Raw genomic sequence first — 24,719 nt, 5'->3', positions numbered from 1 at the left:
GCATCGAGTTGTGCCCAGGAGAAGTGGCCTGGCAGGGAGGTCAGGCTCAACCACCACTGCCAGGTGAGGTTGTGTGAGACCCGAGGCAGTCGTGGTGCCTGCTGGAGGGACTGGCACAGGCTGGGGATGTGCCAGAAAGTGCATCTGAGTAACTCCAGGAGGAGAAAAGGATGTGGCTGCCTAATTCCTCTGAGATACTCCTCTTCTCTCCTAGTGGTTGAGTGCTTGACCTCCAGGGAGGGGAAAAAAGGGAGGAAAAAACCCATTTTCTTCCAGATCACGAACTGAGGCTGTGGATTGGTCAAACAAGGTATTTTTGGCTGTGGCCTCGTGTAGGAAAGATGCTCTCAAAGCATTTTCACATGCATGTGCACCTGGAGCAGGACTTGTGCACCAGGCAAACTGCAGGTTTAACGCTCTGTCTTGCCAAGCGTTGTCTGACATCAGCTGCTGCCCCTTCCCACATCCATTGGGTGGTGAGTCTCATGGCTCTGAGTCTCTTCCCTGCTGCCCAGAGGAGACTTTGCAAGATCTTGCTTCTCTCTGCCAGTTACTCCCAGCTGAGGATGGCAGACTGCCACCTTCAACCAGGGGGCTGAGCTGCTCTTGGTGGCAGCTCAAACACACTGCAGATGTCACTGCCTGCTGGAAGGGATGCTCAGAATGGGAAGACTGAGGTACAAAATACTACCTGGGATTTTGGAGAGAAGGAGTTGGGTCCAGTTTTCCTCTGGACTTCCACTCTGGGAGTCTGGGCGCCAGACACTTCATGTGAGTAGGAACATCTTGGAGGTCTTCGAGGCAAGGAGTGTCTGTACAACACCTGACACAAAAGCAATGATGCCTTGGAGAAACAGCCACAGACTCCTCTGGGAACCATTGTGAGAACATCTCCAGGGCTCTTGGGCTGATGCAGGGATCTGTAGGCTGCATGTGGACAGACACACCTGGGATGCACTGGACAGAGGGAAGAGTTACTTGAATGTGTTCCCAAAGCAATCCATCTATCCACACCTGCTCCAGAACCATCCAAGAGGATGGGTGGGCTGGTACCCACTTGTGGAAAGGGATTGATGTTTTCTGGTGCTGTCTGTCCATAGGATCCCAGCTTTTCTGCATCACGTGCTGGTGGAGATCTGTATCAGCCTGGCCTTCTGGTGCTGTGAAATCTGGGATCAGTCCAGCACGTGGTGGAACGATGCTTCAGACCAATTCTCTTTACCAACAGATTCAGCTTTATTGTTATTCTTTTTTTACATGATTCTTAGTGCATCATTTCAAATAAACTATCAAACTGTACAAAGAAACAGAGATAAAAGAAGAAGTGATAAAGTTGGGAAGAGGTTTTTAGTGTCATGAACCATCATGGAAAATAGTAGTCCATAGCTCTGAAACATTGAAGGTCCAAATAAATCTTATTTTGTTTGTTTAAAAAATGCTGCAAAATATAAACAATAAATGACTGTAATTAGCAGCTACAAGATCCTTCAAAACTGGAACTTGATTACTGTGAATGCACCTAGGGGAAAGAAAAGCGATCTGAGATAAAGGATCAAACAAAACAGTGAAATAAATAAAGTGTGGGAGGACAGTCGTGGCATGGAAATGCAGAGGAATCACTTCAGCACAACAGTAAATCATTGGACCACAGACAGCAGAAAGGAACAGAAACACAATTCCCACTTAAAAGAGTACAGCATGTGCATCGCAGGATGGAGGAGTACAGCAGGGACGGGCAGGTGGGATCACTCCTGCACACAAAGGTTCCACTGGAGCTTGCGCACGGCTCCAGTTGTGCCTCGAACCCAGAGCGGTGGATCCCGTGGTTGCCAAATTAGCAGCTGCTTGGGCAGTTTGTCTGAATAAGCAGGAACAGGAGAGCGATGTTTCACAGCAAAGCCAGGTGGGATTTCCATTCGAGTAAAAAAAAAAGGAGAAAAAGAAAAAAAAAGGTACATAGCTACTCCATTTTTTCAGAACATCCTGGTGGGCTGGTCAGACCCTCCACATCCCTAGTGTCTTCCCCAGGCAGCTTGCCTTCACTTGCACACTGAGGTTAAAAACCCACGTTAAAGTTTCCTTATATATATATATTTATTTATATATATTTATATGTATATATATATATATATATAAAAAGGATAAGGTGACAGAGGGCACTTCAGGCTTCTCCTGCCGCGGGCAGGTGACGTTCCCACGTGCCGTGCTGAAGACGCCTCTCGCCCGGGCGGTGACCAGCTCATGACACCCGTCCTGTCGCGCCGTGCTCCCCTCGGGGCAGGGACGTGCCCCTGCCACCCTGTGCCCTTCTCTGGGAGCGCTGGTGGTGCCACAGACCGGCGTCTCGGCTGAGTTTCCTGCACTGCCGGGGACTGTGACCATGAACCGCTGGGGACTCCAGGGAGGGAAGGAGGAGAGACAGGGCTGGTGGAGGAAAGAGTGACCCAGCCCTTGAAGAACCAGCATATCCCTTTGTTGTGCAGGCTGCAGCAGGAGGGAAAGAAAAGCCACTGGTGCAGTTGGGAATGAAGAAGAGATGATGCTGAAATGCCAGAGCATTGTCAGAGAGTGTCAACTAAAGCTTCTTTGATTTCTTTCACTAGAGCAATCCCCATGTCATACATGTCTACAGTTTTGCTCATATAATTTCCTAAGTAAAATTGTGCTCATCAATCTAAGTCCAGGAGCGCAGAGCATCGCCGGTTCATCCCCCTGTGCACATGTTCCTTGTTAAGTGTTCTGCTCTAAAATGTCCTTTTCTGCCTTACAGCTGAGGGACATGTGCCCTTGGCTCAAGGAAGGGCTGGAATGCGTCTTCCGCAAAGCAATGTCGTCGGCTTCCACCTTGAAGAAACTGGTCTCAATCCTCTCCAGGTCATCTGTCCCCACTTTTATCTTCATGCACAGCAGGTTGATGTATGTTTCATAGCGGCTCTTCTGCAGGGAAAGAGGGAACAGAGAGCCTGGGAACAGGGACAGGCCACGGTGTGTGCGGCAAGCAGAAACAATTCCATCTGCTGCTGCAGGAAAACCCATCCTATACCATCAGCATCCCACTACTCACACCCCACAGATTTAACTGCAGCACAGTGCCTGGTCAAAAGTGCAAAAGACTGATTGTTCGAAGGTCTGAGGAGAAAGGTGTGTATGGGTGTGTGTGGGACTCTCCAGTTGCTTTTGCAGGTCTTGGCTGCCATGGTGATTGTATAAGGAGGATACTGGGGGCAAAATGAGATCAACAGATCTGCTGCTTCCTGATTTAGGAGCTCCCCTTGATTGGTTCAAATACTTTTCCTTGTCATTGTTTCCATCCAGTGGTTCAGTTATTGCTGCTGAGTTGTGCCCCCATTGCTCCTCACAGAGCACAGCATAAAGGGAGGCATCCTCTCTGCCTGGATCCTTTGTTCCAGTGCTAGATGAGGTCTTTTTGAGGACTTGTGTAATACCTATCCCTTCTCTTAACATCTCAGAGGCAGCCTGTGCTGGCTTCTTTGTCAGCACAAAGAAACAAGCATTTCTGGAGCATATCTCATAAGACAGAAGAGATGAATTATGCCCTGGAAGTGCCAACTTCTCCTTGAAGACTGAAAAGGCAGTCCAGAGAAAAGTTCAGATAGAGACTTCTCTGCAGGCATCCAAAACCAGATGCTGGAAAAAGGGAGGCAGCAGCAACTGTCTGAAAGGTTGGTACAAAGACAAGGAAAGCAGCAGCTGGGAGCTGTGGCTTTGGAGAGTAAGGCTGGGTGTTACACAAAAGGATGGTGCAGCCCTGGCATGAGGGAGGTGGGACATTTCCATCCTTAGAGATTTTGAGGCTCGGCCACTAACTGGCACACTCAGTCTGGGAATAAGACTAGGAATAAGACTAGGAATAATCCAAGTTCCTGCTGGAAGCCAGCCTAGAGGCCTCCAGCAGTCCCTTCCCACTGACACCTATGTGCAGGACCCACACCATCTGCTCAACTCTCACTGGAGCAAAATATCCCATTTCTCCCACAATTAAATGCTTCTTATACTTTACAGAGAGTTAAAACTTATTTACATGCATCCTCAAAGGGTCTGTAATCAGCTGTAATGCTGGGTTTGGCTTTGTTTACAAAAATGGTTGCAGCAAAACAAGATTAACTGTCCCAGGGATTCCCTTTGCTTTTTATTGATGTTGCTGAAAAAGACTGCAGCACCCTGAGAACTGAACCACTCTCTTACTTGGGACCTGAGGAAATGTCAAAATTTGGCACAGCAAAGGCAGACTTTCTTTCTCTTGTCAGTTTTCCCCTCCTCTGGTTAGAAATCACAGAGAGAAAGAAATGTTTCTTATTTCTATTTTTAGCTTCAGTGCAAAACAGTGAGGCTTGTTGCTGCCCCAAGACACCCATCCAGCTTGGGAACCCTTGTCCTTCTCTCTCCTTTCACGCTCTCCCAGACTCACAGCACCTCCTCTAGAGTTCTGTTCTCCTTAATCAGCCAAAATACCATTTATCAAAGAAAAGATGAAAGTTCCTTTACCTCAAATATTAGGTAATGTTCTTTGAGCCTGTATTCCTCAGCCTCTTTTGACTTGAGGCTCTTCTCTACAGGATGTAATTTATGCTCTGCTAATTCGTCTGCAATCTGCTTCATTTTATTTTCATGAGACCTCAGCTGTTCCTCCTGCCGAGAGAAGCGTGTCAGGTATTAAAACGTGGGAGTGCAGCACCCAAGTACTCCACCTGCCCGTGGCTAGGGGAGCTCTCTCTGCAAGGGCACAAGCTCAGCTACTGTGCTGGAGCCAAAGGTGCATTGTGCACTCACAAATTCATCTGATAAGGAGCAGCTCAAACACAGGTATTGGAGTGAGAGCAAAACTCGGGTATCTCCAGTGCCAAGAGTGGATTTCTTTGGCACCAAGGCATCTTTGGCATCATAAGCACAAAATGCTCCTCTAACGTGCATCCTGTAACAGCCAGGCAGAAGCAGCACTGTCCCAAGAGCTGCTCATCCTGCTCTTTATGGAGATAGAAGTACCCTCCCCATCTGGGCTCTGACAAAGGTGACATCTGGCCACAATCTGTCTCAGCAGACAGGAGCTGTATCTCTGCCTTGACATTTCAGGCTGTCCTCCCCTTTGCTGGGGGACAGTGGCAGTGTGTCCCTACTTTTGGAAGTGCTAAGGCATGTTGGGCCTTCCCTGGACAGGGAAGCAAAAGCTACTCTTTGGATGGCAGCTGCTCTTGATTAGCTGAGCCTGGTGCCCCCTTGTTTCCAGAAAACCTTCCCTACTGACTGGAGCTCAGACATCCCTTTTGTCTGTGGCTTTTGAGCTCCAGAAACATGAGGGTGCCATGGTATAAACCAAACCTGGGCTGTTGGGCTCTGCAGCATCAACTCTGGAGCTGTTCAGCTCTTTCAACTCTGGCAACAGGAAGGTGCTGGGATGTGATGGACAAAGAGCAATAGACAAGCCAGAAGCAACAGCCACACAGGCAGGTGTGTGCATAGGGCTGCTTATAGCCATTGCAAAGGAAGCACTGGCCAGACACCAGGATTTTCCACCTCTGTCCAAGCTGCCCACTCCACTCCCCTGTTGCTGCTCTGAGCACCTGAGGGTGTCCATCAGGCAGGAACAGCAGGACCTGCAGATGAACTCAGCCTGAGCTGAAGGGCTTGCTGAGCACTGGGCACCCCTCCACCACTCCTTCTCTCACGTGTTACCTGGCACAGCTTGGTCATGGATGAAGGCAGGAGCGGGCGGCAGAACTTCTTCATGGAGCAGATTGCAGCTGGGAAGGCTGGAGCAGAGAAAATGGCAGCAACAAGGTTGATTCGCAGGATCCAGGAGAGCATTTCTTCCTTACTTCTGTTATGGAGGAGGGGCAAAGAGAGAGAGAGTCTGCAAATGCTCTTGAACCAGGCCCAGCCAGCTGACAACAGCCCTAGAGCCACCCATGCTCAGGAGGGCCTTACTTTGATGCACTTTCTGTGCTGGGTTCTGAACAGAGGGAGACACTGTCTAACTGGCTCCTCTATGGTGCCCTAATGAGGCTGCTGTCTGCCTCTCAAAGCCTGGGCAGTCCTGCCTTCTTCATCAGCTCTGGTTGTATTCCCAAGGAGCTGTGGAGAAGCCAGGGCCAAGGATGTCCCACCCTTTGGAGAGTGAGAGCCACACAACAGAAGTTCCCCAGAGCAGGATGGACCCCTCATTTATGGCATTTGTGAGACATTGTCCAAGGTCCCTGATCAAATCTGTTCAAACACTGCTCCCCCAAGCCTTCAAGCAGGTTTTTGTTGCACAAATTCAGATGTGAAGTTTTAACCTGACATTAGTACCCCAGCCCCACCTACAGACAATGTCACCTCTCTCAGCAGAAGACATGGAAAACATGAGACAGAAGATGACTCCATCACACTTGACACCATAACATTCCTCACCAATGGACTAAGATTAAACATCTACCCTGGCTGGGGAGACTCCTTTAAGGAGCTTTAGACAGTTTCCCCATCCAAAGCTGACAAGCAGAATCATCATCTGCACCACACAGATGTTCTCCCTTCTGCAGTACACCAACAGAAGTCAGCAAGAGGAGCCCTTTCACTCAACCCTGTACATCCCAGCCCATCCCGCTCAGCCTGTCTTGGTGACAGCTGGGAAGGACCTCAAGGACTGGCACAAAGCTACCAAGAAACCGTGACCTATGACCCAATCCTTTGCACAGCCCTGCAGAAATCACCCTCAGCCCCTTCCTCCCCCCCAGTGTGCCCCCCAATGCATGAGCCAATCTGGCAAGGTCAGAGGGAGTCTGGCAGGGGCTGGAGGTCAGGCTGCCCATCCAGGCTCTGCGGGAAGGGCTGGGACTCACGGGGCCTGGAAGAGGAAGACTCTCCAGTCAGCTGTCTTCAGCTTGAGCACGTTGGACTTCTTGCTGTAGTCAGAGGCTTTTGTGGCTAAGGCGTGGTGCACACGGATGGCGTTTTTCAGATCCACTTCAGAGAGGTCTTTGTCAGGTTTATATTCATCCTGTGAAGAGGAACGTTAATTGGATAATGACAACACTAACATTTGCGGGCTGCTTTAATGAACCTGCCTTTCTCCCCGCGCTATAATCACAGAGTGCCGAGACCAGGAAAAGCACTGCTTTGTACAGTAAATGCTAGGAGCTGATAATGATAATAATTAACATCTGGCAACTGCTTCCATCATTAAGTTCACTGGGAAGATGTAAAGAAGGAGATGAAAGTTTTAAACATAATTATCAATAGTTATTTCTAACACAGCACACGCCTGAGGCTTTGTGGGGAGGCACAAGGCAGGGCCAGGTTTCTGCAGAGCTTCCCCCACAGTGCAGAGCTCAAACTGGGATGCAACTCCCGATGGACAGTGGATATCAACGAGCACCTGCCCTGGTACTGCAGCTTCCCAGACTCATAGAACAGTTTGGGTTGGAAGGGACCCCAAAGCTCATCTCATTCCAACCCCCTGCCACCTTCCACTATCCCAGGTTTCTCCAAGCCCTCTCCAGCCTGGCCTTGGACACTTCCAGGGGCAGCCACAGCTTCTCTGGGAAACCTGTGCCAGGGCCTCACCACCCTCACAGGGAAGATTTTTTTTTGTGTATCTACCTAAATTTCTCCTCTTTCAGTTTAAACCCATTGCTCCTTGTCCTATCACTACAGCTTTGTGTGGAGGAAGGTAGTAGCCCTGGAACAGCAGCATCCCTGCAACCAGTGCACCTATGAACAGGTGTGGGGCCTGGTGGGCAGTTGCCAGTCTGAGTGTGGCCCCCCTGAACCAGGTTTGGTCTCCCTTTAGTCCATGTCCTCCCTTGGCATGGTCTCCCCTGTAATTCATTAGACTGGCACTTGCAAACTGCAGCAGCATTTCCTGTATTCCTGCTTTACTTTCTCTGCTGAAGGGCAACTTCACACAAGTAAGGAATGTAGCAGTAACTATGTATATTCTATAAAAAGGTAGAAAATACCCAACATGGGATTCTGAAATTATGATCTTGACACAGCACTTTTTAGGAAAAAAAAGTTCAGTCAGTCCTGTGTTTACCCTTTCACCTTCCCAGTGACCTAACGCAATATCCTGCCTCCCACTCCACACCCTTGCCAGCTCAGCCAGTTGGATGGTGGGATGGGAAGGATGGACAGATGGATGAATGGATAGGTGATGTAAAAGAACCTGGCCCTGGCTAAAGCAAACCACCAGCCCAGCCGTGTTAGAGGCCATGCCAGGACAGGGTGTCCCTGGAAGGCCCTGCCTTGCCCTGATGATTACAGTACTACAGGATTAATGCACTCTATATTTTGCTTTCCTTGACTGCCCCAGGCGGCTCTGCCTGGTGATGATGGTCTGTATGTCCCAAGCCTTCCTTAGCTCCCAAGCCAGAACTTGGTCTGTTGTGCAGATTTGCAAAAAGATTATTTTCTGTTTCCCGTGTGCCAGTGGTACAAATGCAGCTGTTCAGGGAAAAGCTGTGCTGCAGCCTCCGGGATGATCACTGTGGTGTAGGGTCAGAAAGATTTCCCCTCTGCTGCTCTTCAGAGCACCGAGGACCAGCACTCCCCAGCCCAAGGAGGTGGCTCACTCAGACTCTTGCTGCTGGTGGGAAATAAGCTTCTGAAATAAGCTTATTCTCTCATTTTTCAAAGCAATCATCCCACCCAGGAGAGTGGTTGTCCTACTGTGCTCATCATCATATGAAACTTGGCCTGGTACAAAAAGAAATGCCATGGGCCCACACACAAATGTCTGGCACAGGTTCCTGGGGATGGTGAATCCCAAAGAAAAGCCCTGGCTTTTCAGCAGAGGAAGGCTGGCTGCTACAGGCATCCTGTGTTCAGGGAGACACTCAGGTGGGCAATGCAGATGACCTCACCATCATGGTGATTCCAGTAGCCAGCAGGATGGGCCATCAGCCCTTTTGCAAAGAAAAACAAATGCTTTGCCTTGTGAAGACCTAATGTGTTACCCCACTGTAAGAGAAATATTTGCTTGAGGAAGACATTGCTGCTCAGGCCTCATGTATTGTAGAGAGACTTCAATTTGGGATATTTTTTCTAGGCTGAAGCTCTCTGGATTTGAATAAATCTGACTGTGCTGCCCATGATCTCTTATTCCAAAATAAGCTTTCTGAAAATACAGTGCGAAATAGCCCAGCTTAATGGCGTGTGACAAGAGGAAACTGCCACAGCTGCCGCATGCTTTGACTAATGCAGATCCTCATCTTGAATGGAATCATCAAGTATTGCCTCCATGGATTTCAGGCTCTCAGGCATCCATGTTGGTGTAAGAAAAAAAATCAAATCTTCTTTTTCTAATGCTGGGCCCAGTAAATCAATGTGAGGTTGAAGGAAGCAGGTTCTCTCTCCCTTCTGCCTTGCTGTTTGCAGGAGTGAACAGTGCTGGAGGCTCCCTGCTTGGGATGGCTCTTCCAGAAGGCTCATCCCTATGCCAGGTAGTCACAATGGCATGTGTGGCTGATAATGCTGGGAGATCCTGGTGCCTTTGGGTCACTGTCCCGTGGTGCCCACCCCTGTGAGCAGATCCACAGCTAATGTCAAGGCTTGTTTTGCCAAGAAAAGGCATCTACCTCTTGTGCCTGCTTTTGTAGGGCACCTGGATGGAGTGGAAGAGCCCAGTGTATCAGTTCTGCTGCCCTCTCCTCTGGCCTCAGAACCAGCCCTGGGCAGTGCTGGGAATTTGGACATGGAGCGACAGATATTCCTCATGCTCTGGCTTGTGAGTAGCTTTTCCTCTTCTTTCTTTTCTTTGTATTACATCTACCAGGCTAAACAAACCTTTTAATTAGGAAAATGAACCCCTGTGCCCTTTTCAGTCTAGTCAGGAGTTTTTGGCAAAGGCCTGCCTGCATGGGATAGCACCTGTGGCTCAAGGCTGCACTGGGAGCCCCTTCCTGGTTGGGGGCAGAACCTGTGGGAAGACCTGCACCCTTTCCAGCACTTCTGTATAAAAGCACCTCATGCTTTATAGCTCCCCATCATTTCTCTTAACCCCCCTCTAAGTGTGGTGATTAAGGGTTATTATCCCCATTTCACAGAGGTGAAGTAAGTTGCCAAAGGCCATGGAGTGAGTCAGTGCCCAGAGCAGATTAGTGCACATGAGAGGTGTGCCCTGCTCCCAAGCCTGCATTTCTTCCTCAAGACTCTGCTGCATCCCTTTAGGGGATCAAGCAATTGCTTCAGCAGACTGTGCTGGAACATGCTGATCCAGCAATTAACACCAGCAAGTCAATGACATGTGACATCTCCTCATTAGCAGGTTTATGGCTGCTGCCTGAATTGCTTCTGTCAGACCAAATTCTGCCTGCCCACCCACCCTTCTGCCTGTGCTATGTCCACCTCTCTCTGTGTCTGGCCATTCCTCCTTTCTATACATCTACCTACCCTGGTCTTCTTTCCTCCTCCTTCCCTCTACCTCTCAGTCTTATTTATACTCAACTTGCTCCTCAAAACCAAATGGAGTTCCCTGTTCAACTTCTGTGAATTTACTATTAAAGCCTAGATCCTTAATTTGGTCTGAGCAGAAAAGTGGCACAGGCTGAACCTGTGCTCCATGACATCAGGTGGTTCTGGAAGCAGGTACTTTCTCCTCTATCTTCACATCAGAAAACCTTTTCCCAGTAATTTATGCTCAAGCCAGGTTCTACCTTATGTTTATCTGCAGTCGTCTTCCACTGAGAGCTTGTGAGGCTGGCACAGCACTTCCTTCCTGTATTGTGCAACTCCTTTGTTCTGCAAACCACTCCACAGGCAAGAAATGACACCAAGGATCCACGGGGCAGGTGGATGTTTATCCACTCTCTGTTGTGGTGCTGGGAATGTTTGCAAGTGACAGGGCAAGGACTTTGTCTTCATGTTCTCATCCTTCTGTCCTGTCTCTGCAAGCCTGATAAGACACTGTCTACAGCCAAGCCAAGCCCAAGGAATTCCCTGGAGAGGACTATAATACAGTCTGGCAGCAGCTCACGAGTAAGAAACCCCTCTTTGCCCAAATCCTTTGCCCAAACATTCCTTCGGTTTATTTTTGTTGTTGTTCCAAATGCTACTTCCTTGGGGCATCCTTGGCAGTTCTGATCCCTCCTGCTAATTACACATCAGTCATGGCTCTTATTTATCTGACACTTTCATAACCCAGTCAAATCTTGGCTGTTTTGCTTCTTCAGTCCTTGTCCGTAAAGAAAGCCCTCAGTCTCTGAACCATTCAATCCTGAAGGTCTTTGAGATAAGAACATTGATCTCCTCACTGCCACGTCATCCTCATCCTTGCTCTTTTTAAATCCTAACCACCTCGGACAAACATAATGACCTCTGTTAATGAATGGTTACTGCTGCAAGCCTTGTACAGCAAAGAGCCCTGAAGCCTCTGCCCCAGCAGCAGCGATGACACTCAGTGTTGGCTTCACAGCTCCTTCTGCTGCCAGGGAAGAAAATTCCATCCTGAAAGTATATTTCATTCCCAATTTATATGCCCCTCAGCGGACTCATCCCAAGAGAAGTCCTTGGTGGAAAATTCATTTTGATCCAAATGGTTCTGTGATAGTTGAAATGTCTTCCCCCCCCCCCCCGAAAAAGTGTCATGCAATTAAATGTTGATGGTAACTGTACAAGTTAAATCCTCATGTATAACCCATGGGTCAGCATGAGGACTCTGGTGGGCTCCATGTGAAGATGTGTAATGAGACAAGGATTGAGGCATGAGAAGAGTGCTGCTGGCTTGAAGAACACCACACTTAGAGGGCTGGAGGAGATCTGGGCTCTCCTGGGTGCTGCAGCTTCCCTCTGCTGCAGGAGAGCATGGCACAGCTGTGAAAACACCACTGGGCTAAGACCAACCCACGCTGGGAGTTAGGATCCACTGCTGCCAGACTTCTGCTGCCTTTTGACATGTGCCATAGGACCTGGCGAAACACGAGAGCCACTGTGGTATGCTATGAGCTCTGAGTCATAATTCCGTGCTGCCCTGAGGATCTTTCTACCTCTCTTATATAATCCAGTGTTTGTTTACTCTCATTGCTGTGGAGATAATGCTGGAGCATGCTGGAGATAACACAGGAGCATCTACCCACAGAGAGTGCTGCTCCAGCAAGGTGAATTCAATGGGTTACTGCACAGCGTGTGCTGCTCAGGTAGTTCAGACCTGGTTCAGTGGGTTATGCTGTTGATGATGAACAGACATTGGGCATCCTGGGCTGGCTCGCACTGACATTCAAGTGAGCCCCTATCCACTTGGATTTTCCTTCAGAAAAGGGTTTCCAGCAAATCCTCCAAGCATCCAAGTGCCAGAGAGCTGAATGCTAGAGCATTCAGGGAAGCTATTCCATGGTGACTTTGTGTCCCATGAGGACCTGGGAATTACACTTGTGTTGACTGGAGGTGGCTACGTGATGAACAGAGATGAAGAGAGGCAGACAGTGTCACTTGACAGCCCATGGAAGGACCCAAATCATCAAGGTCCTGAAGAACATGAACTTTAAGCATAGAACGATGGAATCACAAGAATCTTCCGAGCTGGAAGGGACCCACAGAGATCATCAACTCCAACTCCTGTCCCTACACAGGACACCCCAACAATCCCACCCTGTGCCTGAGAGCTTTATCCAAATGCTGGGCTTGATGTTCCCAGGGCACAGATGTCCCTCCTGGCTGTCAGGGCACTGCTGACTCATATTCAACTGGTCATCAACCAGGACTCCCAGGTGCCCTTCCACAGCTGCTCTCCAGCCTCTCATTCCCCAGTCTGTATATCCAGGATTGCAGAACCCAGCACTGTCTTTGTTAAACTTCATACAGTCGATGATTGCCCAGGCTTCTCATCTGACGGGGTCTCTCTGCAGGGCCTCTGCCTTTGAGGGAGTCAACAGCTCCTCTCAGTTTAGTATTGTCTGCAGACTTACTTGGTGTTCCCTTGAATCCTGTGTCCAAGGCATTTATGAAGATGTTGAAGAGCACAGGGCCGAGGATGGAGCCCTGTGGAACCCCACTAGTGACAGATCACCAGTCTGATGTCACCCCAGTCACTGTCACCCTTTGTGCCCAACCCGTGAGCCAATGCTCACCCACCACATGATGTTTCTGTCCAGCTGTGTGCTTGGACATTCTGTCCAGAAGGATCCTGTGAGAGACAGTATCAAAAGCTTAAGTGAAACCCAAAAAGATTACATCAGCTGGCTTCCTATGCCAGACTCAATAAAGCTGTGCATAATCAGATCTATGCCAGCAAATAAAACAATAGGCAGGATAAGACTGGTCAGATGCTCCACCTCTTCACCTTCCTATTTCATTTCTTACCAACACCCTACTTCACCTATTCCACATCATCTGTTCATTCATCCTCCCCAATAGCTCCTACTTGCTGGGATACTTCTGCAGAAATTTGTGTTTCCTCTTTCATACTTCTTCCTTCAGGGTTCCCTTTAAGGTGGGAATAGTGCCCTTAGCATGAACACTACCACCACCAAAGATGAGATCATCCTCCAGCTCTGGGTCTCTAGAGGAGCTCTGTCGATGTCCACACATGGGTTAGGACATGGATTCACCTCTACTTGGATATGTGACTGCATGACTGCTTTGGAGACAGCAGAGGGGAGAGTTCCCCATGGTTACCTTTTGTAAATAAAGGACGGTCCCTTTGAGCACAGCATAAAATTTCTTCCAACCTCTTCTTCCTCTGGGAGCTAAAAAAGGAAGAATTTTTAATTGTACATGTCTGCCAGTGCTGCTTGACCTTCCAGGCAAACCCAACCCTTCTCCTGACCTATCACAGGCACTGACTGAGGCCCACAGCTCCCACACCTCCAGGATATTGCTCATGAGTGGTTTGTCTGCTGGGACAGGTGTTTGAGGGCTCTGCAGCCTCCCAGCATGAACACAAGCAGGTCAGAGCAGACGTGAACTGGTCAGTGGACACCTGCAGGAAGTTTCTGCTCCTCCAAACCCAGGTTCATGCTCCATGGACTAAATGCTTGGAGAACAGAGACATTCCATGAGCTCCTCTGCTTGGAATTGAGCAGCTGTACCCTGGATAAGGCACCTTCTGTTCCCCTGAGGAGGGAGCATTACCATCTCAATGCACCTGGGACAGAGAGCTTGGCAGAAGCTGGAAAGGGGTGGGAGGTGAGGGGAGCTATCCACATCACCACAAGACAGCTGATTAAGAAGGTGCTGGAAGCAAGGGAGGCTTTTGGTGGTAATCTCTACTCAAGACTTTTTAATCAGCTGCAATGACTGGGACAATCATATCAATTAGCAAAAGGAATTACCCAAGGTTTAATTCATCTCTGCTCATTAACAGTTCCCGAATACCTTTACCTTTCCTGTAATGCCAGATGCTGGTAGCAGAGCTATGGGGTGTTCTGTTGCCCAGCCAGCAAATGGCAGGACATGGACAGGAGCAAAGCTTGGCAGGCCAAACTGTCCCCAGGGTCAGGGCTGGAGTGGACAACTGCTGAGGAACCAGCCTTCCCCCATTGCTCAGAGACTGGGATTTGAGATTATGCCCATGAACAGGACAGAAGACCAGGTCTGTCTGTGTTAGATTCCTCGGCAGCGAGCAGGGAAGACTGAGGCTTCCTGAAAACACCCCTATCTACAAATGCCTCAAAACACCCTCCTTTCCCTGCGTCCTGGCACTTATGGGTCTCTCCTGTGTTCCCTGGGATGCAGTGAGGAAATGCCTTCATCAGGAGAGCCAAGGCAAGGCTCTGGGACTGCCTGGGGCACCTCTCCCCCCCATCCCTGAACACGTACTTCTCTTCCCATCCATGTCTGCGTGGGTTTTCCGGGTGAGGACACCGTGCTTGTAGGTGACTGCGTTCAGCGCTTGGGGGATGTCCAGGAAGGGGTTGCTGCTGTCAACAATCCTTGTCACTTTCTTCGCGCTGGCTCCGAATTTGTCATCGACCAGCTCCGAGAGTGATTTCCTCAACTCGTCCTCGTCACTTGGAAACAAAATCAGAGAAGAGAATCAGTGGAAGAGATGTGGGTTTGGTCACAGTGCAAAGCAGCTCTATTTGCTTTGGGTTCGGAGTTGTTATTACAAGACTGGTCAGAGAAAGAAGAAAACGGGAGATGTTGGGACCATAGCAGAGAGAGTGCCAATAGCGGTGGTCTGAGCTGGGATGAGTGTGGGTGACAGGTATTTGCCCCCATGTTCCCCCTGTGAGGTCACTCAAAACAGGTAAGGGGCTGGGTGCTTGTCTGAACACTAGGAAACTGCAGACATCCCATGCTGAGGACTACAAATATTCCACAGGAAAAGTCTCCAATTCTGTGCCCTAAAGCCAGAGCTTAAGGAGGATTTTTGCTGAAGATCAAGGTATCGCTGGCATTTCTCAACTGCTGAGAGGCAATGGCTGGGGCCTCCTAGACAGTGAAATACCTTTGGGAATGTCCTCTGCATCTCTGAGGAACAGAAGATCTGCAGACATTTGGGAGATGAACCTACTCTGGCATAAAGAAAGTAGAACTTGTATGGGAAGTGATAGTTCCCAGTGTCCCTGGGACATGAAGGAGAAAGAGCAAACAAGGCTTTCCTGCTCTGTCTGATACATGCCAATGTCTAAATGGGATGAGTGGTCACCTCAGGTTGCAGATCAGATTGGGACCAAACCCCAGCTGAAGACTGACCCTCAATGAATCCACTGGCTGAGATGTGAGCAGTAAAACACATTCCTCACCTGCTGCAAGCAGATGGCCAAAGCATCAGATACCTCTTGGAAGAGAAGGATGATGTCTCAGCCCTCAGCACCCACAGGAGTCCTGGAGCTCAGGCAGAGCCCAAATACTATTCCTGGGTGGGGAGTTAGTGGGACTCAGGTGTTTGGGCTGCACCCCTCTGAGCTCCTTGCTGTTGGTCGCATACCTGCCTGTCTGGGGGGATCTGTGGGCAAGGGGCTGGACAAGGATGCAAGGCAGAGGCAGCAGAGAGAAGCGGGTCCTGGCTGTGCAAGGTTATGACTCAATGCCAGGTCTCTGAAAGAAAACCAGGTACCCCGTGCCAGGGAGTCCCTGACCCAGGTCCCCCATGTCAGGGGGCAACTGTCCCCTTGCAGAGGAGCCGAGGGCTCTGAGCCTGCAGCCCAGCGGGACACCCTGCAGCAAGGCAGGCCCCAGGCCGGTCGGGATGAGTGAGGGGATGCGGGGATACAGCGAGGGGGATGAAGAAAGGCGGGAGGGATCTGGACGCCGCTGGCTGGAGCCGCCCCGCGGCAGCGGGACCCCGGCAGGGTGACATCCCCGGGGTGTGCCCGAGCAGGGAGCTGCGCCGGCGGCGTTGTGTAACCACAGCCCGCATCCAGAGGCAGATGCGCTCCTGCTGAACTGCCCTTACATAAACCAGCCCGCGCCTGCCGCTGCGGAGCCCGCAGCTCCCTCTCGCGACAGAGCCCACGGGCGACCGGCCCCGCTGCGGCGCTGGCACCGCCGCTTCCTCCAGGGAGCCAGGGAGCGGGGATCAAACCGTCTCCAGACGCTTTTGTCGGTCAGGGTAATATATGTGGAAGAGAGAGGGTGATGGGGCTAATGGCACAGAAGGTCCTGCTCTGTCCCGTGACCCACTGGAGACAAGGAAGGTCTAACACTGAGAAGAGAGGAGAAGAGGAATGTCCACCGAGTCAGCTGAAGACCTCAGGTCTGTCACGCGCTTCCCCTCGGGAGACATTGGGGTTGGGGGACCTCGCTGATGATCCTGGCCTGTGCTCTGGGCAGGGGTGGGTGGCAGAGCAGGGGAAGAAGGACTGAGGAAGGTGCTGTGTGAACCTGTGATGGAGTCCGCCCTGCCAGCTGTTTCCAGGCTTGTTTCAGGGTTACAAAAGATGCTCTCATCGAACTTGGGGATGACATAAAAAAGAGGGATACAAGGCCCCTGCTAAGAGGGCCAGGAGCACCCGAGTGCTGCACTGGGGCTCCGAGTGGTCAGCAGGATGAGCAGGAGCAGCCAGTGTGTCCTGGCAGAAGCAGAGGCCAGGAGCATCCTGGGCTGTGTAACAGCGGCACAGTGAGGAGGCGAAGAGAAGTGATCCTCTGCTCTGCGCTCCCTGCGCCACGTCGTGATACAGCAAACAGTGCCGGGCCCCCAGCACAGGAAAGGGCATCAGCAAGGTGGAGAGACTTCAGCTGAGGCCACCAGGAAGCCTGGGGCCTGGAGCACTTGCAAAGTAAGAAACAACTGACGGAATTGGACTTGCTCAATCTACAGAAGAGATGGCTACAGCCTCGTGTGAGGGGGTTATTGAGAGGACAAATCTGGGCTCTTCACTGTGGTGCATGGCACAAGGACAAGAGACAGTGGGCAGAAGTCAAAACAACAGAGACAAGAGAAAATGCCACTCCCAGAATAATAAAGTATTGGTTTGTGGATCCAGAGGGGCTGTGGGTTCCCTGTCCTTGGAGGGTTTCAGGATCAGATTGAACAAAGCCCTGAGCATCCTGGTCTAAATTCATAGACCATACTTTGAGGAAGAAGGTGAACTAGAGATATCACAAGGTCTCTTCCCTCTTAAGTGATTCTCTGATACTATTTCCAGAAAAAAACGTGTGGGAGAGATGGAAAGTCTCAGTGACCAAAATATCCCCAGATCTTTGCTTGTGCAAAGACTTCTGAAGCACCTGGAGAGGAACCAGCATTTTACAAGTGTAATAGTAAACCAAGAGGGCCATGGATCCACAGACTGTCACCAACCTTCCCAACTGCCTTTGTGTCTAAGCCATAAATAAACTCCATTTGTCTACAGAGGGACTTCAGCACTTAAGGGCTTGGCAGGAAATATTCTGGGATTGAAAGCATGCCTTAGGACCTGCCAGCTACTTGGAAAGACACACTGTCCCTTTAATGCTTAGCATATACTTACATGGCCCACTCCAGCTTCTCATTCTTGATGGAGTTATACAGTGTCTGAAAAAAGAACAAGGAATTAGCTGTGTCTCTCATGGAAGTCGTGTCTGCTTGCAGAGGCATCTCCTCCTCCACACCCTGTCTGTATTCTTAGAGAGATACTTTCCCTGCTGAACTGTCCTGGAGCAGCATTCCCCAGTGAGCAGGGTGACTGCTGTCCTGCTGGACCCCTTCTTGTCTGTGTGCCACACTGGGTATTGGACCGGACACACCAGCAGCAGAAGGCAGCCAGCCCTGCTCAGGAGCCTGTGCATGACATTTTTGACTCATCCGGGGTGCTGCACTTAGTTCTGAGTGAATCCTGGCCTACACACAGTGGTAGAAGACTCTGGGATATGCCATGACACCTTCAATGCCTTAACTAGGGGAAACAACAGAGGAGGCTTGAACTGAGTATCAGGGGAGGAATGAATGACTTTGGAATCAGTTTTTCCAGTTCCTTCTGTGCAAAATTCCAGTGACTTCCTGGGGCACTGGAAAAGGAGCAGGCATGGCCTAGCAAAGCAGAATGTGGAGGTGGTCCTGGCCATGCAGAGGGGTAGGATAGGGTGAGGTCTGCTGGGAGATGGGAATGTCACCCCAAATATGATGTGACACCCCTGATATGGCACCTCTCATTCCAACCTCCTTCCATACAGCGAAATTCAGGTCAGGGTGCTGGACCTGCAGCAGGTGCAGAGAGCAGTGGTGCTGCTAAACCACGTGGCAGAAGAAAATCCTCCCTTTGGGGCGTTTAACCATATCCCATGGTACTGCACTGGTTGTGTTGGAATGTTGCATGACGTGGTGGTGAAGGCAGAGAAAGGTTTCAGTGCTGGATGGTCGTGTTTTGGGGTGGGGGGTACCTTGCTCTGGGCATTATCTGAGCTGCTGGGGGAAAAGGGCCCCTGATATGCTCTGAGGGCAGATATGCCACAAATCTGGATAAAACACCACCAAGGAACAGATCTACTTTGGCTCACTGCAAGTTAGCAGAGACATTCATGAGGATTACAATTCTACTCCTGAAACAACTGGAAAATGCTGATTGAAGGGCTCAGAGAGAGTCCCAACAGGACTACCTGGCACTGCAATAATAATGACAGTATCCCACTGTCTATTTATATCACATTACCTTCAGCAAATCCTTTGCAAAGTCCTTCCCATCATTCAGCCCATCCAGGTTCGCTATGAACTGTTGGCACGACATCTTTTTGCCAATGTTCTGTAAGGCAAAGGAGCAGCTCATTAAACTTGTGCAGAGTTTTGACTGTATTCAGTTCCTTTCAAAGAACAATTTTATATGTAGTGCTGGAGCCCGGGCTTGTCCCAAGAGCTCAAAGGGCTCCTGATCTGATTTTCTGTTGGGCTCTCTGCTTTATTTGCTCATGCCAGCATCCAAATGTTTCAAATTACCTCTTCTTTAATGGTGGAAACAAGACACCTGAAAATAGCCTCTCCAGCTCTTGCTGGAGTGGTCCTGGGTACAGGCTCTGTGTCTCAAAACCCAAGACAAGCACTCAGCCTGGTAAAATGACAGTGTTTGGATGGGGCTCCAAGCCTGCTGTGAGTGAAATTGTGTGAGCTTGCAATGCCAGCACCTGGAACAACCAGCACTGGGCAGGGGAATGCTGGTCCTTGATGGAAGCTGTTATTTTTGATTGCCATTACAAAAAGAAATGGTCCAGCTACTGGTACTGCGGGAACTTGAGTGCAGCAGCATGAGAGGGCAACGCACGTACAGTGGGAGAATCTCACAGCCTGGAACACACTCACCATCAGCTAATGCCAAAATATTTGGTACTGATGCTTCCAGGCCACCTGGCATCCCTGTGGCATCTGCCTTCCCAAACCCTTTACCCTTCACTTCCTCAGCCTGCAAGGGTCGAGGCAGGCAGCCTTTTCCCAAGCCTCCCCTGCAATTCTGTCTCTCCAAAGGGATGGAGCAGAGGTGTGGAGGAGTCAGTGGCCATTACAGGGTTCAGAAAAATGAGTTTGATGTCACAAAGAAAGATGGGTGTCTCTAGGGCCCTGTTATATCGTATCCTGCACACCCTCAGTGTGTGGGGCAGACCCCGGTGACATCACACGGAGCGGGCAGTGGAGTCAGTGAGGAGAGCATGAGCTGCCACCGGTGGTCCTGAGGATCCCAGCAGCATCCTGACATTGCTGGGCTTCACATCAAGGTATGGACAGGGTGGCCATCCAGGAGGATGTGGGAGGATGGCCCAGAACAGCAGAGTCAGAGCCCTGCTCGGGGCTCAGTGAGGAAGAGGAAGGGCCTCAGTGACTGGCAGGGGATGAAGTGGCAGCAGATGATACAGGAGATGTCCTGCAGGGTGAGATGTGTCCTCTGTGCATGGAAATAACCTCCTGAAAGAGATGACACCTGAAACCTCTGCCCACAGATGTGCACTGCAGATCACCTGGGGTCTTCTCTGCAGATTAAAGCACCAGGAAAGAGTGAGGCCTTGGGTTGAGCACACCATGCCCCCCCACACCCCCTGCCTTCTGTGTGTGCAAACACTCTTGGGCTGCACAGGGAGCCAAGCACTGCCTTTGAGCAGCTCTGTCTGATACTCTTAATTATGCCTCCTGCTGGTGCCAGCTCCAGATGAGCTGGTTCCCTTGAGAGATCAAGAAAAAGAGGAGTAAAGCATTGTTATAAATCTGCAGTGCCTGGGGATGTGGTGTGGCACAACACAGTTCAGCCCTCGTGGCTTTCTCCCAGTGAGTCCCATTAGTCAGACGTGCCAGCCAGTGCTCATTGGGTACACGGGCTGCAGAAGAGCTCAGGAAACGAGCAGACATGCTGGGACCTCAGCAGAGAGGAGAGATTTGTGTGCTTGCTGGCCAGCAAACTTCAGCCACAAAAGATAAAGGAAAAATCCAGCAGCACAACAGAGTGTGGGTGGAGAAAGGAAGGTGGGCAAGGAGCCTCCAGAAGGAAGGGAGTTTGGAGGTGAGGCAGGTGTTGCCTGAGACCTTGAGGCACGGAATTGCTCTGCACAGAGAAGGCACCTACTCCCAGCCCTGCCCTGAGGCAGGGGAGCAGAGTGCACAGCACTGGCCTTCGTGCCCGAAGAGATCTTGCTGTAGTGATTCAGCACTGGATGCAGAGGCCAAGGCATTTTTGGAAGTGAGGGGATACAGTGAGATAACACAAGTTAACAGTCTCACAGGCCCTTTGTGGGGTTTCTCATGTACGTGTCTGGGACTCATATTCATCCCAAGGGATGCCTTCCTTGTTGTGTCATCTGTCTCTTCCTCTGGTGCAAGAGACCTCTGAGCTCACCTGGGGCAGCAGCCACATTGTGGAAAAGCAGCTAATTGCTGAATAATTGATCTGGTCGTGGATGTGTTCTAGGCTGCAGGAACAAAATCATGCCCCTGCAGGGAACCAGCCTGCAGATTCTGGGTACCAGTGAGCCCTGGGCCACACAAAGCTGCTGCGGGCAGACCGGTGTCACTCTGCAGGGCTGCTCACACCTCGGAGCTCTCTAGCCCTCCTAGAGCTGCTAACACAGCTCTGCTGCTGACACTGAACCCTGAGCTCAGCTTAAGGACACCACCACAGGGTTTGTAAGATTAACAGCAATGGGCACCTGGAGTTAGGACCTGCCCAGGATCCCATTTCAAGCTTTGTTCGGTGCTCTTCTTTTTGAACAAATCCCACTATAACTCCAGAAGGTGGCCTTTGCTAAAGGACCAAAGTGCACCCATGAGTGCTGGTGATGCAAAGGTGTTGATCTGTCACTGTCCTCCCATGGCCAGGAGAGAAAAGTGACAGTGGGAAAGGAGACATCCCCAAGCTTTGTCTCCCTGGGGCAGAGATGGAGCAGGGCAGTGGCCATAAGATCTCCTGGAGCTCAAACAGCACCAGCAGAGCAAGGCAGAAAGTTGCAACAACTTGGATTATCCTACAAGTATAGTCTGGGAATGCTTGTCATACTTGGAATGTTCACTGGTAACCGCTGGCTTTTAAAACCAACTCCAGGTGCTTCCATGAATAGAGAATGTCTCACTTTAAACTTTTCGGGGTGGTTTGGAAGCAGGGTTTGAGCACACCTGAGCAGAAAATCAGCAGTGCTAAGGCCAGGTGCAAATCTCCTGTTTTAAAGCCAGTCATTACCTCAGTGTCATGGTCTTTGCTGGAATGGTGAACCAGACCATGCCAGAGGCACTGCTGTGAGGAACTGCCCCTCTACAGACACACACCCACCCCCGTTCCTCACCGAAGGCATTTCCCACTCCGGCAACGCACAGTAAAACACTGCAACACACACACAACATTAAAAGGGGAGGTAAAATCAAAAGTGACATGGAGTATCATGGCAGCATCTTTAACAAGGAGGGGTGGGAGGTCAAGTCACACATTCCCAGGTACACCACAGTTCATGGAGGTTTCTTTACACCAGGAGCATTTCATGTGATGATATCAGCTGCTAATGGCTTGCTAAGTAGGGAAGAACACTGCACAATCACTTCGGATTCCAGACAAACAGAATTCCTTACTGTTTTTAACACAATCAAAACAAGTCAAATGCCAGTGCTTTAAAGCAAAACACTAGAATGACTGCACTTACCACCTGGTAAAGGGTTAAAGAGCAGAAAGAGAGGTTCCAGGAGCGGAAGGAAATTTAAAAAAAAAAAAAAAAAAAAAAAAAAAGAGGAAAAGGAGAAGAAGAAATTAATGTTACACATGCAGAAAAATAAAGAGAAGATTTTTTCAAAGAAAAGCTCAGGCATTTGCACACCTGGTCAAAAGAAAGCTATTTTTCCTGTGCCTAGATATCATGAGAACATTTCTTCTTACCAAGCCTCTGAGCCAGCTTGACAATGAAGAATAGGAATGGCAAGCTTTTTGAGGTTTAGGTTGGTTTTTTTGTCTCTTCAATTATGTCTAACTTCCCAGAGGCCTGTTTTGGATTTTTTTTTTTACTTAAAAAAACTAGACAAAATAAGATTATTTTGGATCGAAGTCACATAGTTTGCCTTTTGCCACAATGCTGCTTTTGCTGCTGCAGGAAATGATTTGATGGAAATAATTACTTGGCTCCAACCATTTTGGATGGAGGATGAATGCACTACGAAACAGATCCCACCACTATCCCACTGTGTGCAGAGACAGGTTACTGGGAGCCTCTAAAAGGTGGTGAGAGATCTTCTCACAGCTTCTGCTGTTTTCTAGCCACTCTTCTGGGCACTGAGCTCTGCTTGCTCTGCTCTTTGTCCAGAGGCCTCTCTGCTAAGAAACTCTCCAGTGGCTGCCTGTTACATCTTGGGGAAAAGGAACAGCTGGAACTCACTTCGTGTTTTGGGAAGGAAAGATCAAATCTAGACCTGTGTGAACCCACTGGCCCCTTTGCAGCAGTTTCTGGGAAGAGGTGTCTGTACCACAAGAAGGAGCAACCCCACAGGGACTGACAGGGAAGACCTCACTGAGAGCTCCTGGGACAGGGCTGAGCTGGGCAACAGGAGGGACAAAGTATCCCTGGGCAGGATAACCGATGTCAGCAGGACACATGCCTTTGGCTGGAGCGGGCAGTGACACTCCTGTGTGGGCTGTCCCCAGGTCTGGGCCTGGCACCCAAAATCCCACCTGGAGCAGGTCAGAGAACTCTCTGCCAACCTGTCTTAATTGTCCAGCAACACACTCAGCGTACGGGAACAGACCTCTGCCCTGGGAAGGAATAAAGGATGGATGCAGCTCCAAGGGCTACTTACATGGCCATGGAGGTCTGTGTTCAGCAGCATCAGGGCACAGGTGAGCGTATGAATCCCATCTGAAACACACAACAGTCACACAGCCATGGCTCATTGCTCCCCTTCTCGTGCACTTCTGGTGTTTGTCTATGGCTGATTGCTCCCCTTCTCATGCAGTTCTGGTGTTTGTTGCCTTGGCAGCCCAGCTGTTGCAAAACCAAGGCCAGTTGCTGTGTCTGGGGACCTTAAAGAATACCTGCTTCCTTCAGCTGTGTAGGATTTAAAAAAAACCCCAAACAACACAAAAAACCCCAAAGACATCCTCTTTTCCCTCAGACTACACCTTTTCCTAAAACAACCACCAGAAAATTGGCTTCAAAGCAGTTTTGCTTTAAAAGACCAAACTTCCCACTGAATCTTACTCCATATTCCCATGGGCTAGATGATCTTTAAGGTTGCTTCCAACCCAGACCTTTCTATGATTTAATGATTTCCATTTTGTGCTGATGCCACTGCAGAGTGGGGCAGAGACCCAAAGAGGGCTGGTTTGCCCCCAGCTGATCCTGGTCACCTCAGGGGTTTGTCCTGAGGTCTTTAGCCATTGTTCCCTGGCAGTCTGTAAGCTCTTGAGTGGTTCAACAAACATTGTCCCTATAAATCAGTGTGGCATTTTTGGCTTTCTGACTTAAAAAAAACTTACAGGAAGCTTTCCTTCTGTGTGAGACAGCACAGCCGCCTGTCCTACACCAGTAACTGGTAGTTTGCTGTTATTTCAAAGCCATGGGGTGTCCTGAAGCTTTTCAAGGTCAGGACATGAGTCTCCATGGGCCAGCTCACAGCACTGAGATGCAAACACATTCTGGGACATGGACTGGTCCCTGAAGGACCTCACAAAAGGCCTAGAGAGCACCAGGGAGGAGGCAGGGCCTGGAATATTACTGTCACAAGCAGCTGCTTTGGGTTTAGAACAACGGTGCCTTCCCATTGTGCATTTTTAAGTCACCGTGGGAGGTTGTGGGTATCACTTTGGTCAGGTAAATCATGTCCCACGTGGTCCCATGGTGGAGCTGGTGTCCCAAAACCTGTCATTTTCTCACCCACTTTTTCTCCCAGCTCACAGAGAGTCAAAACATAATCATAG

General features: G+C 49.9%; 1 protein-coding gene across 1 annotated transcript in view; it reads right to left on the bottom strand.

The window, feature by feature from the left end:
- Nucleotides 1-2,730: 2,730 nt before the first annotated feature.
- PSD2 (pleckstrin and Sec7 domain containing 2) overlaps nt 2,731-24,719 on the bottom strand; it is a gene marked incomplete at both ends in the record, with an annotated part of 34,558 nt that continues 12,569 nt past the window's right edge. Inside the window, 9 exons of the mRNA XM_082291283.1 lie at nt 2,731-2,937; nt 4,507-4,650; nt 5,692-5,836; nt 6,837-6,994; nt 13,606-13,676; nt 14,749-14,939; nt 17,850-17,893; nt 19,008-19,097; nt 23,600-23,658. Of these exons, the coding sequence (XP_082147409.1) occupies nt 2,731-2,937; nt 4,507-4,650; nt 5,692-5,836; nt 6,837-6,994; nt 13,606-13,676; nt 14,749-14,939; nt 17,850-17,893; nt 19,008-19,097; nt 23,600-23,658 (1,109 nt within the window). The remainder of the gene's footprint in view (nt 2,938-4,506; nt 4,651-5,691; nt 5,837-6,836; nt 6,995-13,605; nt 13,677-14,748; nt 14,940-17,849; nt 17,894-19,007; nt 19,098-23,599; nt 23,659-24,719) is intronic.

Source organism: Coloeus monedula, assembly GCF_965178545.1.
Source record: "Coloeus monedula genome assembly, chromosome: 15".
Lineage (NCBI taxonomy): Eukaryota > Metazoa > Chordata > Aves > Passeriformes > Corvidae > Coloeus > Coloeus monedula.
The sequence above is the reverse complement of the archived record's forward strand: the minus strand, read 5'-3'. Positions and strand labels throughout refer to the sequence as shown.